Here is a 13,634-nt window from a genome sequence, read left to right on the forward strand (position 1 = left end):
AATCAATTACAATGCTTTGTGTCATGGGGTCTTCATTAGTAATCAGCTCAAACCAAAATGTTCTGATAAAGTCATCAGTATTAGGACTGACATCTCATCCACTCATACTGTTAGTAATATCCTGCATACCTTGGTGTTCATAACAGTATTCCCATTAACTGTTGGCTATAAACTTGATGCCATATTTGTACATCGGGGCCTGTAGACATGTTTGAATGTCCTCAAATGGAATATAGACAATTGTTGAGGATCCATCCTATACATGTAGTGTTTTATAGTATAAAACAAGGCATGTCATTGTATAGATTGCTATTAAAGCAGGAAGCAGAGCAAGCTATTAGGACGCTAATCACCTTCCTGAATTCTCGTGTGGCTTTTCCCTATATTATTCTCCTTTTTTTGTTTTGCAATTAGCTTTTTATTCAGCATATTTCCTTTGTTTTTGAAAAAGAAAGACCTTTTCTTAGCTAAATGAAAAGCATGATATTTCAGTTCAACAAATATGGTATCTTTCTATGTGATTTATAAGATGATGTACATACACTTGCACACTGCACTTCACCAGTGCGACAATACACCTGACGGTGGCCTGTACTGTTTCCAGAAGAAGAAGATTTGTTTTAGCCCTTGTGTGCATAGGAGTATACATATCTTTATGCAGTTATTTTTCTCCTTAATGGTATTCAGTATTAGGACACTATAATTTATTCCTTTTCCAATGATTGAACAAGATCATATCTTATATTCTAATCTTTAATAAATACCCAATAATTTTAGCTGGTTTTCTTCAGAATATAATCATGATAAAAGTCAGTATTAGCTCAATTTTGTCTTGCAAAAACTTAGTCTTCTTAGTTCCTGAATCATATGTTCTACCTTTATTCTCATTAACTTTAATTACCGGTATGCTTGCTAATGTAAATGTGGGATGTATGGGTTATTCAAAGGTATTTAAAACCATTTAGTGTTTGTGATGTGCTGGTTTACAATAATGTATTTAATGAGTACTCGTCAAAGGACAGGTGCAAACTTCAATGATGACTTGATGAGGTGGGATGTTTATGTCGTGATAAAAGATCTGTGAAACATAAATTGCATAGTTTAATGAGATTTGTTTACAATATGATATATCAATGGGCAGTAGAAACTTGGGAGTACCCCACCTTGCACATACTAGTAGTTATAAAACATAATTTATGTGGTATATATGTTTACATTAATTTGCTCATTATAGAGTACTAGTATGGAAAGGATTCAGGAAGTATCTGTAGTTTCAAAGAGAAATATGAAAGGGTGTGTTTGCATCTAGGTATAAAAATTACATTTTTAATTACTTTTTTCTAGTCAATGAAAAGTAATGATAAACCAAATTTTTTGAATCAGTGAACTATGAAACATATAAACATTTGAACAAGGGTGTTGAGGAACCATCTCACACTGTGTAAAGTAATATGTTCAGTTTTGTAGAAGACGGTATTTCCACAGCACAAAACAAAAAATCTCCAAACTGAATCCTGAATTTCTTTAAATTTATAAGCATTTCCTGGAATTATCAAGTTTATTTTTAAACAAAAATAGGACAATAAGTCAAAGTCCTCTTTTATTTATACACTCCCTCGATGTGGACAAAGCAGTGCAAGTGAAATTTTTTGAGCTGAATAATGAGTTGAATAACTGTCCAAAAGGACATGTATATTAAAACTTGTTACATTTGATTATGTTGTATTTTTAATTTTTGTACTTCCCATAATTTTCTGGATTTTTTTTTCATTTCATGAAGATGGCCTGGATTTCCTGGAATTCAGGAAATTTCATTCTAAAGTGGAAACACTCGTAAAAGAGGGTTTTTTTTAGATATATCAAAGATATTACTGGACGTTTGAAGAAAGTGTTACTTTATGATTTCACTCAAACTGAGGCAAAGATATATTTTGCATCACAAGAATGTTTTTTGAATCGTTATATTTTAATTTTCATTCACATACATGTGTTATCTTTTATTTCTTGATTTGTTTCTTCCTAGATGACGAGCTGCTTACGGGCATGCTGCATGTAATAGTGAAAGAAGCTAGAGGGTTAACAGTCCCCTCCCGTAAGTAAACACATTGTATTCGAACCTCAAATTATCTTACATTAATTGAGGTCAATAAACTTTACTTTACTTGTAGGACTAAACCTATTCATCGATCAAAGTAGAGATGTCCTTTGCTGCTCTCCTTCAGATAAAATTATACTGTCAAGTCTATTCTTAAATGCATTCACTGAACAAGTAGTAACTACATCTTCTAGGAGACTGTTCCACACATTTATCACTCGGTTAGCAAAGAAAAACTTACACACATCAAGACGTGAATATTTTTTTCTAGCTTTAAGGAATGACCACGTGTTTTACCACTATTTCTCAGACAGAAAAGCTCAGAACTTGTATCATAGTATACCATGCAGATATTGTACACATTAATCATGTCACCTCTATTTCGTCTGTGACTGAGTGGCATTAATTTCAGGTGGCGAAACATCCAGTGTATGAAAGGTGCTTAATACCTGGGATCAATTAATATGGTAAAGATTATCAAATATGTTATCTGTTATTGTGTATTGTGGGAAATTGTGCATTTGTATAATTCATGAGCAATAACAATGCTTGCCTTTCTAAGTACTGTCTGTACTACTAGAGATATTGAAAAATTAGCTACTGTACGATTGATAATCATGATTTTCAAAGCTGCAGTGACCAAATACAGATTTTAAACTTAACATTACTGTCCCATCAGAATTAATTCAACACACAAAGAATATCAAATCATTGTCATGGCAGGAATGAACATCCATATAACTTCACCATGCGATTCCATGAGCCGTTGATTGTATATCTGATTTTTACAATTGATTCCAAAATTAAGGACCAAGACCCTGTTGCATAAAGTTACCATTATGGTAACTTTGCCATCCATTGGTGGCTTGTATGGAACCCTTGATTTTGATTGGCTGTTGATCATCAGCGTACCCTGGTAGTTACCATTGGATGGTAAAGTTACTATAAAAGTAACTCTTATGCAACAGGGCCCTGATCTTTGAACAATGGTTGCCAAAAGATGGCAGCAAACAGAATAGACAAATACTGTCACGTTTTTTTTTCAGAGTTGTATTGCTGTCTGGAGACTGATGCATACGGAATCTTCTCTCGTATGGCAAAAACTAGGAAGACATCAAATACAATCAAACCAAAGTGGAATGAGGTAAGTATTAATTTGTCGGTTTGCTTATTTAAAATCAACTCTTTTCCCACATGAATGCGTTAACACAAATGTATAATCATATGAAAAATGTATCACTCAAAAGAAAAATTTTATTCCAACTTATTAATATAATAATTTCCTTATTACTGAAATGTTATTTATCCAGGGCACTAAGTTATTCTAATGTCGACTCTGTTCTCTTGACCAAAGGCCATGTTATAGTTTTTGTTTGTAATTGCTTGTTGGGCTCACCCTACAAATGTGACTGTATCTGGTGTGCGCTAGATCATTTTTTTTTCATAAACACCCTCAAAGAGGTGTAAATGAACCACTGAGGCATGCAAATAAGCATACAGTAATAAACAGCCCCATTTTCACTACCACACTTATAAAGCGCCTGCACCGTACATGAACAAATATCTGGGGTAATGTGAATGGGGTCATAGTTTAATAGCCTTCTTGATGATTGATTATGGTTGTCCCCTCACTCAGTTTCACTTTCATAAATCTATTTTCATTAATGTCCAAAATATTGAATATTAGAGGGAAGTAGGCCCTTTAAAATCATAATAAAAGTTTCAATTTCGACCTTATACTTAAGTGCTTTGCTTTATAGCATTCTAATTGTGTAGTATCTGATGTTTCTATTCAAAGTTTAATTGAAGTATCTCATATTACATTAAAAGTGCACGTCACAAATCTAGCTAAGGGGTTCACGTAACAACCTTTTTTTAAATTACAATTTTCCTTTGTCTTCCATATGTCATAGAGCTATGCAATACATATTATGGTGTGATGATAATCATAACCACATTTTAATCATTAAAAATGCATATTAATTCCTACTTCAATTGATTGTAATTAGTTCAGTTTTTCAGTTCTTGAATAACAAAATATGAAAATAAAATGCATCAAATGACTTCAAATTCCACTTTATTTCTAGATTGAAACATTTTGCGTATCATCATGACCATTATGTGTTATTAAAAAGGTATCAATTTAGGCAACCAAAGTTTCTGACTTCCATTTCATTGACATTTAAATCATTTGTGATTCATGTATGATAAATGTTGATAAAAACTGGCTTTAAAATCTTCATTGAATTCTTATGATGGCAATAGGAGTTTGCTCTTGACGTGGATGGAGCGAAGACGCTGAGGATCCTATGCTATGATTTCACCAAGGGTCTGGATGATGAGATGTATGACAAGGGTGCTGTCAGTCTTGCAAAGCAGGATATCAGTGTTACAGGAGGCAAGGATTTCACCATTCTCATGGACCAGGTAAGTCATGTGGTATGACAGCGATATCATCGGGTTCATAGAATAGGAGATTTAGGGTTGCTCTCCACCCAGGTGTAGTAAATGAATACTCGGTAGAAAGGAATTCTGATAGTGCCTAGGCAGCCCAGCTAAAGCCGGTGTAATAATGTTATCATTAAGCAGGGCCCATTGGGAGAACATTTTTCAGAACTACAGTAAAGTGGCTATATACCATGGGTAAATATGACATTATTATCGTTTCTGTTGTTCTGTTATTATTATCAGAGAGTGGTATAAGTGGCAAAGACTTAATGGAACAGGTGCATATAAGAGAGGTTTCATACCACTGTTTATGAAGAGATGTTGAAAATGTATATGTATGTGAAGGATGGTAATAATTTGTACTGTCTTCCCATGGTATAAAGCTGAGTGAAATAGTACATGTGTAGTCTAAATAGTAGTTAGTGCAGATATACCAGATACATGGTGTTGCATAGGGGTAACATATTTCACTGATTGACACCAATTGGTCCAGAAAGACAGAATTGTACCTTTTGTACCACCAGTATTTATATTTAGTAAGACATACACAAAGAAAATCAAGTGTCATTTAATTGATTTTAGGCCTATTTCCCTAAAGACTCTTTATATTGATGATACGAAAGATGTTCAATAGGCATGACACTACCACTATATCAATGCTACTGTTGACTTCAACAATGGTTATCTGCCTATTATGTGATTTTAATCCATGAACCTGGACAATGAGGATTAGCACATCAATCACCCACTGGCCTGGATTGATTAAGCCCTCATCCTCTTGTCTTTGTCAGATGATAATTGAATAGAACTGTCCCCAGGATTTTATTGATTATCTCTGATCCTATATAGAGCGTTTTTGTGTGATGTTATTGTTTAGGGTTTATATCCATGTTCAGTGAGGTGGTCAAGAGCATTTTGAAGTCTCTGGGAACTGTGTGTTTTAACTCAAGTTTCTCAGGTAACATTACCTGTCTTGTCTTGGGTACAGTAGGCATCTGCAAGCTTGCAAGCTCCACACGTCCATCTTCATTGTGGTTAAATGTCATATTCTCTACCAGAAGAAGTATGCATCTACTTGTACTCTGGGTTTTAATTAGCTCTTTATAAAAAAAGTTCATCCTCACTCCTTTTGAAGAAGATTGTTTGCAGTGTTGGTAGCCAGGATTACATCTGGATCTTTGGACTCACATCCTTGGTTAAATTGTCCTCTCTTTGGTTACTTTCCAAAACCAAGGTTGCCTCTACAAGCGAACTTTGAGCAGGATACCACTCCTGCACATACAGGATACTTAGAGTCATTTGGATCACTTTTGATAGTTATTTTCTATAAACAGTATATGTGTTTGCAGCTATTTGGTATAAACACATACCTCATCAGAACTTCCTTCCACAGACATTTTGTGCTGTCTTAAATTTGGCCCATCCGTGATGGACCACTTGGGAGATCTGTCCACTTAGCGAACAGGAGGATTGTTATGATCATACGGATTGCTTTTTAATACTTCCTTGATATATCACCTGTTTTGATACATATATAAACATATATGCATTAAGATATCCTTCCGCTCAGATATACACTGGCATCATTGACTCAGCATTTGCCATGGCCTGTTAACAGACTCCATCTTCATTGCGGGACTGTATGCCAGATTTGTTAACTTTACCAGTTGAAGAATCTTTGTCATTTCAATCATCTTTGCTACCTGTTGATGAATGGTATAGCATGCGTATAGATGGACTGAAAGAAAAATGCTCATCCTTCAGAAGTTAACCGTCATCAGATGTACACTGTCCTTGTGAGTCTCTTATTTGCTTCGTCAACAGAGGATATCAAGAATCAGGTTGCCATTTGCATCATTTGACAAATAATTTCTTTTCACATACTGAAAGACAAAGGATTTCATAAAGATGTGGAGATTTTGTCTTGTGGTATATGCCTACGCAAGGAACAATCTGTTTGGGTGTTTTGGGATACCTTCAATAAAACTCAAAACGAAAGATGATGTGGTGAGTATCGTGACCAGGGATTCCTCAAAGGTCACCATCGCCCCCCCCTTCCACTCCCTCTCCATCTTTCCCTGCAAATTCACATGTATTTATGATTTATATTTATGTATGAGGTGTGCGTACGCAGATGATATTGATATATCCAGCACATGTACAATTGATTTGTCATTGTCTGGTTCCTAAGGACAGACATTATCACATTGAATTGCTTCAGCTATTCAATCAAAACCAAGCTCAAGGCTGGACCAAAATATATGTTACATGTAAGTGTTTGGAATGAAGCAGTAATATTTTTTTTTCTTTCTTTCCTTTTCATTCCATGGTTGGTACATGTATGTAGTCACTTTTTGTTCTGAATGGGGCATGTACCGATATATATTTTGTGCACAAATATATTTGTATAGTAGTCATCCTAAATGCATTTTTATATTTTCTAAATATCCATTCACAGCTCCAAGTTGATGTGACAGTACGCTTCGAGTCATCTGAAAAGACTCTAAAGAGAGTTCATTCAAGGAAGAAGATGGGAGTCTTTGGGGTACAGGTTGGAACCTTGGCTCATCGGCAGGGCAAGAATATCCCCAACATTATCACACTTTGCGTGGAAGAGGTCGATAGGAGAGGTATGTCCACTTTTCATTTTCTCCTAGGCCTGTTGTAAATAAATTTTGCAATTGACGGCAACTATACTTTCAATGACAATTACCTTAGTGACATATCAAACCAATGAAAACCAAGGTTTTCCTGCAGTGGCACAGGTACAGTCATATAATCTTTATGTAACATTGACCTGGTGATGTTGAGATTTTGGGCGACAGTTTGGAAAGTTTAACTTATTCATTTTAGGTATCTCTGTGATACAAACAGTTGTATTTACCATGGCCAAATGGCAGGGAAAAAAATATCAAAATATAAAAATCTAGAAAAAGGTGTGAAACAACATTTTAATAGTTGATTGACAAGTACACCCATTTGTGATATTCTCTAACTCTGAAGTGAAATTTCTGCAGAATAGTTTGAAATTATTAGACTTTGACTTCACATTAATATCTTTGGAGCTCATCAAAGAAGTATAGCACATGTACATTCAGAAGTATTCTGAACATTCCATGAGTGCGGGAGTCGGTAGCTTGATATGATGGCTTAATTCTCTTGGTTTTCATCATTGTGAACCTTAAGGTTTATTGATTTCAACTCGCTTCATATGTCTTGGTTGTACTTTCCCATAGCTTTGCTGGTTTATTACACCAGCTGTAAAATTTCTAGTGTTAATTCCATCTTTACCTGGTACATTTCACCTGCTACATGTAAGAATTCCTTGTTAATTCCTATATTTGATTGAGTGAAGCTTACATTAAGAGATTCCGATGGTTAATTGATGAAACCGCCACATAACTTTCCATTCTATTTTTCATCACTTTTGTAGGTATCCACGAAATGGGAATTTACAGGATATCAGGATCATCAGCTGACATTCAGAAATTGAAGAAAGCCTTTGAAATAAGTAAGTTAATTGGAGTCTTCAAAATGTTATTTCATATTTCATGAATATCTGCCAATCCATATTCATGTTATTACTCAATTATTAATCCATTTCTAATATGAATATTATTCTTTTCATGCCTTAATTTATTGCAGGTCTCAAATATTTTTCTTTCTAGTTTACATGTAGGGCAAATTTGCAAGTATTTTTTTTTCTTTAAAAAGAAGGATTTAGATAGAAGTTACCAAAAAGAGTAAGCATGTAGTATTTCTAAAACTGCATAATACACTCATTCAATTCCACATATACAGTATCTGGGCATTTTAGAAGAAAAGTTCAGATGATATTTAAAGAGGTGCTTAATTTCCTTAGCAGATCACTGAAGAATAATCCTAAATGGATACTATGTTTTACAATATAAATTCACATCACAGTACCCATTCTAGGCTGTAGTCCCACTTCATATATTTTCATGCCATATTTGCATCTCTAATGGTCCTATTATCTTTATATTTAATATCAGTGCTAGATATCAAGTAGTATCTTACATTTATTCACTAAATCTTTATTCTCGCTCAAAAGTCTCAATCTGTCTTCTTAATATGCTCTATAGTACTAGTAGATATGTGACATCCCATCCCAAAACCAACAATAAGTTGCCGAAAAATGAAAATTTAGAATTTTATTTGAGCTTGAAATAGTAGATCCTTACCTTTAAAAGGATATATGACTTTTCCAAACTTGATCAACGATAACCCACATAACTACTTGATTGAATGTAGTAGACATTAACGTTAGAGCTTCAGAAAATAAGGAGAAAACAAGGTTTGAAATTAAGGGTTCCCCAAGCATAAGATGTGCATGGTGTGCAATCTGTGTTAAACTTCCAAGCAGTCTACAAACAATAGTGTAAAAAATCTAATTTTCTTCTTGACTTCGCAACTTCAAATAAGCTAATTTCTATTTTTGGCTATTTACAAAGAAATTTCCCTGGTGACCTGTTGTTGGTTTTGGGGTGGTTAATCACATATGGATATGCAATTTTAAGACTTTTTATGCTCCATTGTATTGCAGAACAGCATAATTATTAAAGTATATCACATGAACACTTTCATCTCTTTTTTGCTTTAGAAGGTTCTGTCCCTTTTTAAGAAATAAAATACTTCTATGCCTTTTCAGATTTATAAAAAGTATGTGTCTAAACCTCATTATATAATGTGTAATCCATATTTTTGCATCTATTAATCTTTTTGCCATATATTTATTAATCCCTTTTTAATGGATAAATGACAGCATTCCATGATCTGTGTGAAATTACCGAATCTGGTATGTGTATTTCATTGCTGTGTAATCTTTTCAGAGCCAGAAATACATCATTTCTATGCACTCAATGGTGCTCCACTCCTTTATATGTCAAAACAAAAAACAAAAATATAATTGGAAATCTTTCTAGAAAAATGTAAGGAAACTTGTTAGTGATGCATGGTTTTGGATAACATTATTCCATATTTGAATGCAATAAAATACATTTCAGAGTATTTGCTGTTAAATTTGAATTGCTTTATAGCAATCAGTAATATTATAGTTGTCCAAAATATTGTATTTTAGCTTTGAGACGGATTTCCGTAAATGATATCTGAATATCAAAGTGTAGGGGTACAATATTTGTTCAATTTACAGGAATGTGCAAAACATTGACAATCCCTTCAAGAAATGATGCAAATTTCTGGTGTTGAGAAGACTTTGTTATTGCTTTTTGTGCATGTTGCATGCATGTTCCTTCTAGTTGTATGCATTCATTGTTTTCTATCCTACATTACGCATGCAGGCCTGGCCAGTTTCCCCAATGGTATGTTATTTAATGCATTTTTTTTTAAATTGGTACTTCTATGCCTGCTGTATGCTACACATTATATGCATGCTGTATCAACATTACTTGTGGATATATCTTATTCTTCTGCTTCTGCTTCTACCAGCTTGAAAACTATGTGCAGCTATTGCTACATTGTAGAGCCCAACTAATTGTTGATATTGTATCTAGGCAAGGTGACACAGTCAAGGGTTCCTATAGCTTGCTCTACTATACTCCACTCCCCATGGACCATGCTTTATAAACTCTGATTTGCAAAAGTGTGGAGAGTTACATTTTAATCAATAATTTTGATCATTATATCATGTCTTTTTTAATATGGCCTTTGTAAATCTGTGTATATGTATCCTGCAATGTTTTTTTTCTTCTCCTATTTTTTATTACCTGAATGATTGCAGTTTAATCTTTATACATGTAATTCAGTGCCATTCTTATTCTTTTTTTAAATTTTAATCTTATGTTTGACCAATATGAACATATCTCTTTCTTAAAAATAGAGTAAATGATAATATCCTTTTCAATAGTCATACTGCATATGACCAATTCTTAGTCATATTCAGTATCTTTTGGTCTGTTTGGTGTTTTATTTTGGATGTGATATTTGTAAGTAAGTGTTTCTATTTAAAACATCTTTTTTTCTTTTATACCTTTCCTTATTAATTGATGTACTATTGCAACTACATATGTGTATGTACATGTATATATACATACATACTGTCTACAGCCTTTAAGGGGAATCCAACCCAAATAAAAACTTGATTTTATAAGGAAAAGAACAATCAGACAAGTTGACCGGTGACAGTTTGAACAATATTGGACAAACAACAAGAAAGTTATGAATTTTTAAAAGTTGTAAATATTGGTAATCACTATACCCATGGAGACTTCAAATTGGCTGCATATGGGATGTCATAGTGATGTAAGGCAAGGACTACTCTTCCATGTACTCCAATACATATTATGGCTAAAATGTCATTTTTCCCAAAAGTTTTATTTCAAATTATATTTTTATTTCATGATGACATAAAACAATATACTAGCTACCTGGGTTATATTTAGATTACTGCCCCAGGGGAATGGGTACTTAGGAGAAAACCACAAATCCCTGATAATAAAGTACATGGCCTACATGTATGGGAAAGTTGTCCTTGCCCCTTGTCATAATTTACTTACCCAGTTGCCAATTTGAAATCTACATATTATTAGTGATCTCAATTTTAAAGCAGCTATAACTTTCTTATTGCCTGTCCGATTTCATTCAAACTTTCACCATTCTATTTAATTTATTTTTCTCCTTCCCAACACAACATTTAATGGCCAAGGCTGGATTCCCCTTTAAGGTCTTTAAAGTGGTTTTATCAATCATTTAGAATCAGGGGATGGGGTTGTTTCATAAAGCTGTTTGTTTGTACATGCATTACAACTGAATGCAGGACTGGAACCTGTTCTTGTGTGTGAAATCAAGATTCTCAATCGCTTAATTTGATTGCTATCTGGTAAAACTGAAATCAGGTCTTTGTAGGTTAGAATTCTTGCTGTTAACAAACATCTGCAATCATTTATTTTATTTGTCAAAATTATGAGATATTAGGTCCCACTTTGTTAAAATGGGAAAAGTTTGGTATCTCATATTAAAACAGGTCACCAGTTGTGCATAAATTTGTGAGTAAATTACAAACGGCTTTATGAAACATCCTTGGGAATTTTTTTTTGGTCTTTTCTTTTAGTTTTATTGCATCACATGCTTTAATTTTGCACATTTAAACATGTATGCTCACCCTATTGATATTCTTTTGTAAAACTAGTACAATCAACTTTGGCCTTTTAATGGTTATTCATGTATTGTGTACCCTCTCAAGCACACATGCTATCACATCACACTTAGAAGTATGACTTAATTTTAATGAATTTGCTTAGTACATTAGGAATATTGAATTTCAGCAATGGTTACAATGTACATGTAGTTGCAGCAGTATACATGGTGAACCTTGTCTAGGGGCAGAAATTTTCTGACTCATAGAAAAAGAAGAGGTAAAAACCATGAAAACCATTTACTGGCAAGCAAAAAAAAGGAGGGAACGTCATGGAAAGTCTGTCAGGAGGGGGTTAGTTCCCTTCACCCCCCCCCCCCATAATGCAAGTGGTTAGCAGTGATTGGACATACTAATGACCGAATGTTGCTAATCTGAATATTTTTCAAATACTTTTATAAGTAATTTAAACATAGTAATTTATTTTTGTTGCTTGATGTGCACGCTTGCACATGCATGTTCTGTTATTTGTATTTTTGAAATAAGTAAGCCTATATGTTACCTTTACAAATGAAGGAAATATTGAATTTGTTAGGATGAGAAAAATGGCTCTAGCTAGTTTATTTTTGAAAGCTCTTTGATTGATATTAAGAAGTCATCAAAGGAAAATTATATAAAAGCAAAACATTGTACTGTTTGACTTCTATTTCAAATCTTTTTATGATTTGGATTGGAGATTTCTCCCCTCTGAAGAGTCTCTTGGACGTTCCCGGATTCGATACATTCAATACATTTGGCCTGAAAAGAGAACAGCCTTTAGTTATATTTCTACCTGCTTCCAAGTTTGGCCAATGATTTATCAACTCTGGATTTTCTCAAACATGTGCACTGATGCAGTTTGATAATGAATATGTTCTCAATTGAGAAACCGCTGGAACGGAATTGAATTTGATAAACATGTAGGTCAGTATAGAGCAGGTCTGACTGTTTATTGCATAGTGTCCCTAACCAAGGGTAACTTTTTACATCAGAGAATGTTTATGATGATTTAATCAAATATAATATTTTTTTCCCCTAGATCGTCGGAACATATCTTCCATGTTGAAACAGAGTGATATCCATGCTGTAGCTGGTCTCTTGAAAGCCTACCTCAGGGAATTACCCGAGCCGCTCTTTACCCATGCTCTCTACCCACAGTTTGTAGATGGACTACGTAAGTAGTAGCTTTAGATGGGACTATGAGGAAGGGGGTTTCAGGGAAGGGGTATTCTTATTGAACACATTTGATGGGGATTATTGGGGGAAGGGTAATTTCAAGTGAGGAGACATTCTTATGAATCTTGTTCTTCCTCTGCTGTCTTCAGAGATCTGCGGTAAACAGCTGCATGAAAATTAATTGATGAGGTTATGCTCGACGGTGTATTGGACAAAGAGAAAGGACATACATGAAAAAAAGATGCATAACTTTTTAGAGTCTCAAGTAAGCCTTTTTATGGGAATCAGGCTCTGGGTTCCATCTGATCAAGCTAATAAACACAGCTGTTCTTTACATGTGCATCATAATATGTTGTCATTGTAACATTTACAAAATGAATGATAAACAAAACAAATAATGAACAAAACAAATAATAAATAAAACAAAAGGAAATAAATCCTTGCAATTCTATGTGTTTTTATTTGTAGAATCAAAATTTGCTTTAACATATTGATTTTTGCTCTTTTTCTTGTATAGAATTGACTGATCCTGTCGCAAGGAAGAAATGTTTCATGTCACTGCTGAAGAGTGTTGTTGAACCAAACAGAACAATCATCTTTCTTATCTTCAATCACCTCAGAAGGTTAGTTATACTAATTGGAATGATAAAACTATAGAAACAGGATAGGAAACAGGTTTACTAAAGAGTTTTTTCTGATGTATGTATAAAGTTGCAAACCCTTACGTCTTAGGGCAGGTAGACCAAGTTGGGGGGGCAAAGGAGG

The 13,634-nt window shown here is 34.0% G+C and overlaps 1 protein-coding gene across 1 annotated transcript in view; it reads left to right on the top strand.

Moving 5' to 3' along the window:
* LOC129284279 (active breakpoint cluster region-related protein-like) overlaps nucleotides 1-13,634 on the top strand; it is a 61,239-nt gene that overhangs the window by 42,783 nt on the left and 4,822 nt on the right. Inside the window, exons 15-22 of the mRNA XM_064106294.1 lie at nucleotides 2,024-2,092; nucleotides 3,142-3,239; nucleotides 4,361-4,522; nucleotides 7,002-7,173; nucleotides 7,977-8,054; nucleotides 9,327-9,359; nucleotides 12,733-12,867; nucleotides 13,387-13,492. Coding sequence (XP_063962364.1) covers nucleotides 2,024-2,092; nucleotides 3,142-3,239; nucleotides 4,361-4,522; nucleotides 7,002-7,173; nucleotides 7,977-8,054; nucleotides 9,327-9,359; nucleotides 12,733-12,867; nucleotides 13,387-13,492 — 853 coding nt within the window. The remainder of the gene's footprint in view (nucleotides 1-2,023; nucleotides 2,093-3,141; nucleotides 3,240-4,360; nucleotides 4,523-7,001; nucleotides 7,174-7,976; nucleotides 8,055-9,326; nucleotides 9,360-12,732; nucleotides 12,868-13,386; nucleotides 13,493-13,634) is intronic.

The sequence above is a fragment of the Lytechinus pictus genome, chromosome 2, assembly GCF_037042905.1.
Source record: "Lytechinus pictus isolate F3 Inbred chromosome 2, Lp3.0, whole genome shotgun sequence".
NCBI classification, from domain to species: domain Eukaryota; kingdom Metazoa; phylum Echinodermata; class Echinoidea; order Temnopleuroida; family Toxopneustidae; genus Lytechinus; species Lytechinus pictus.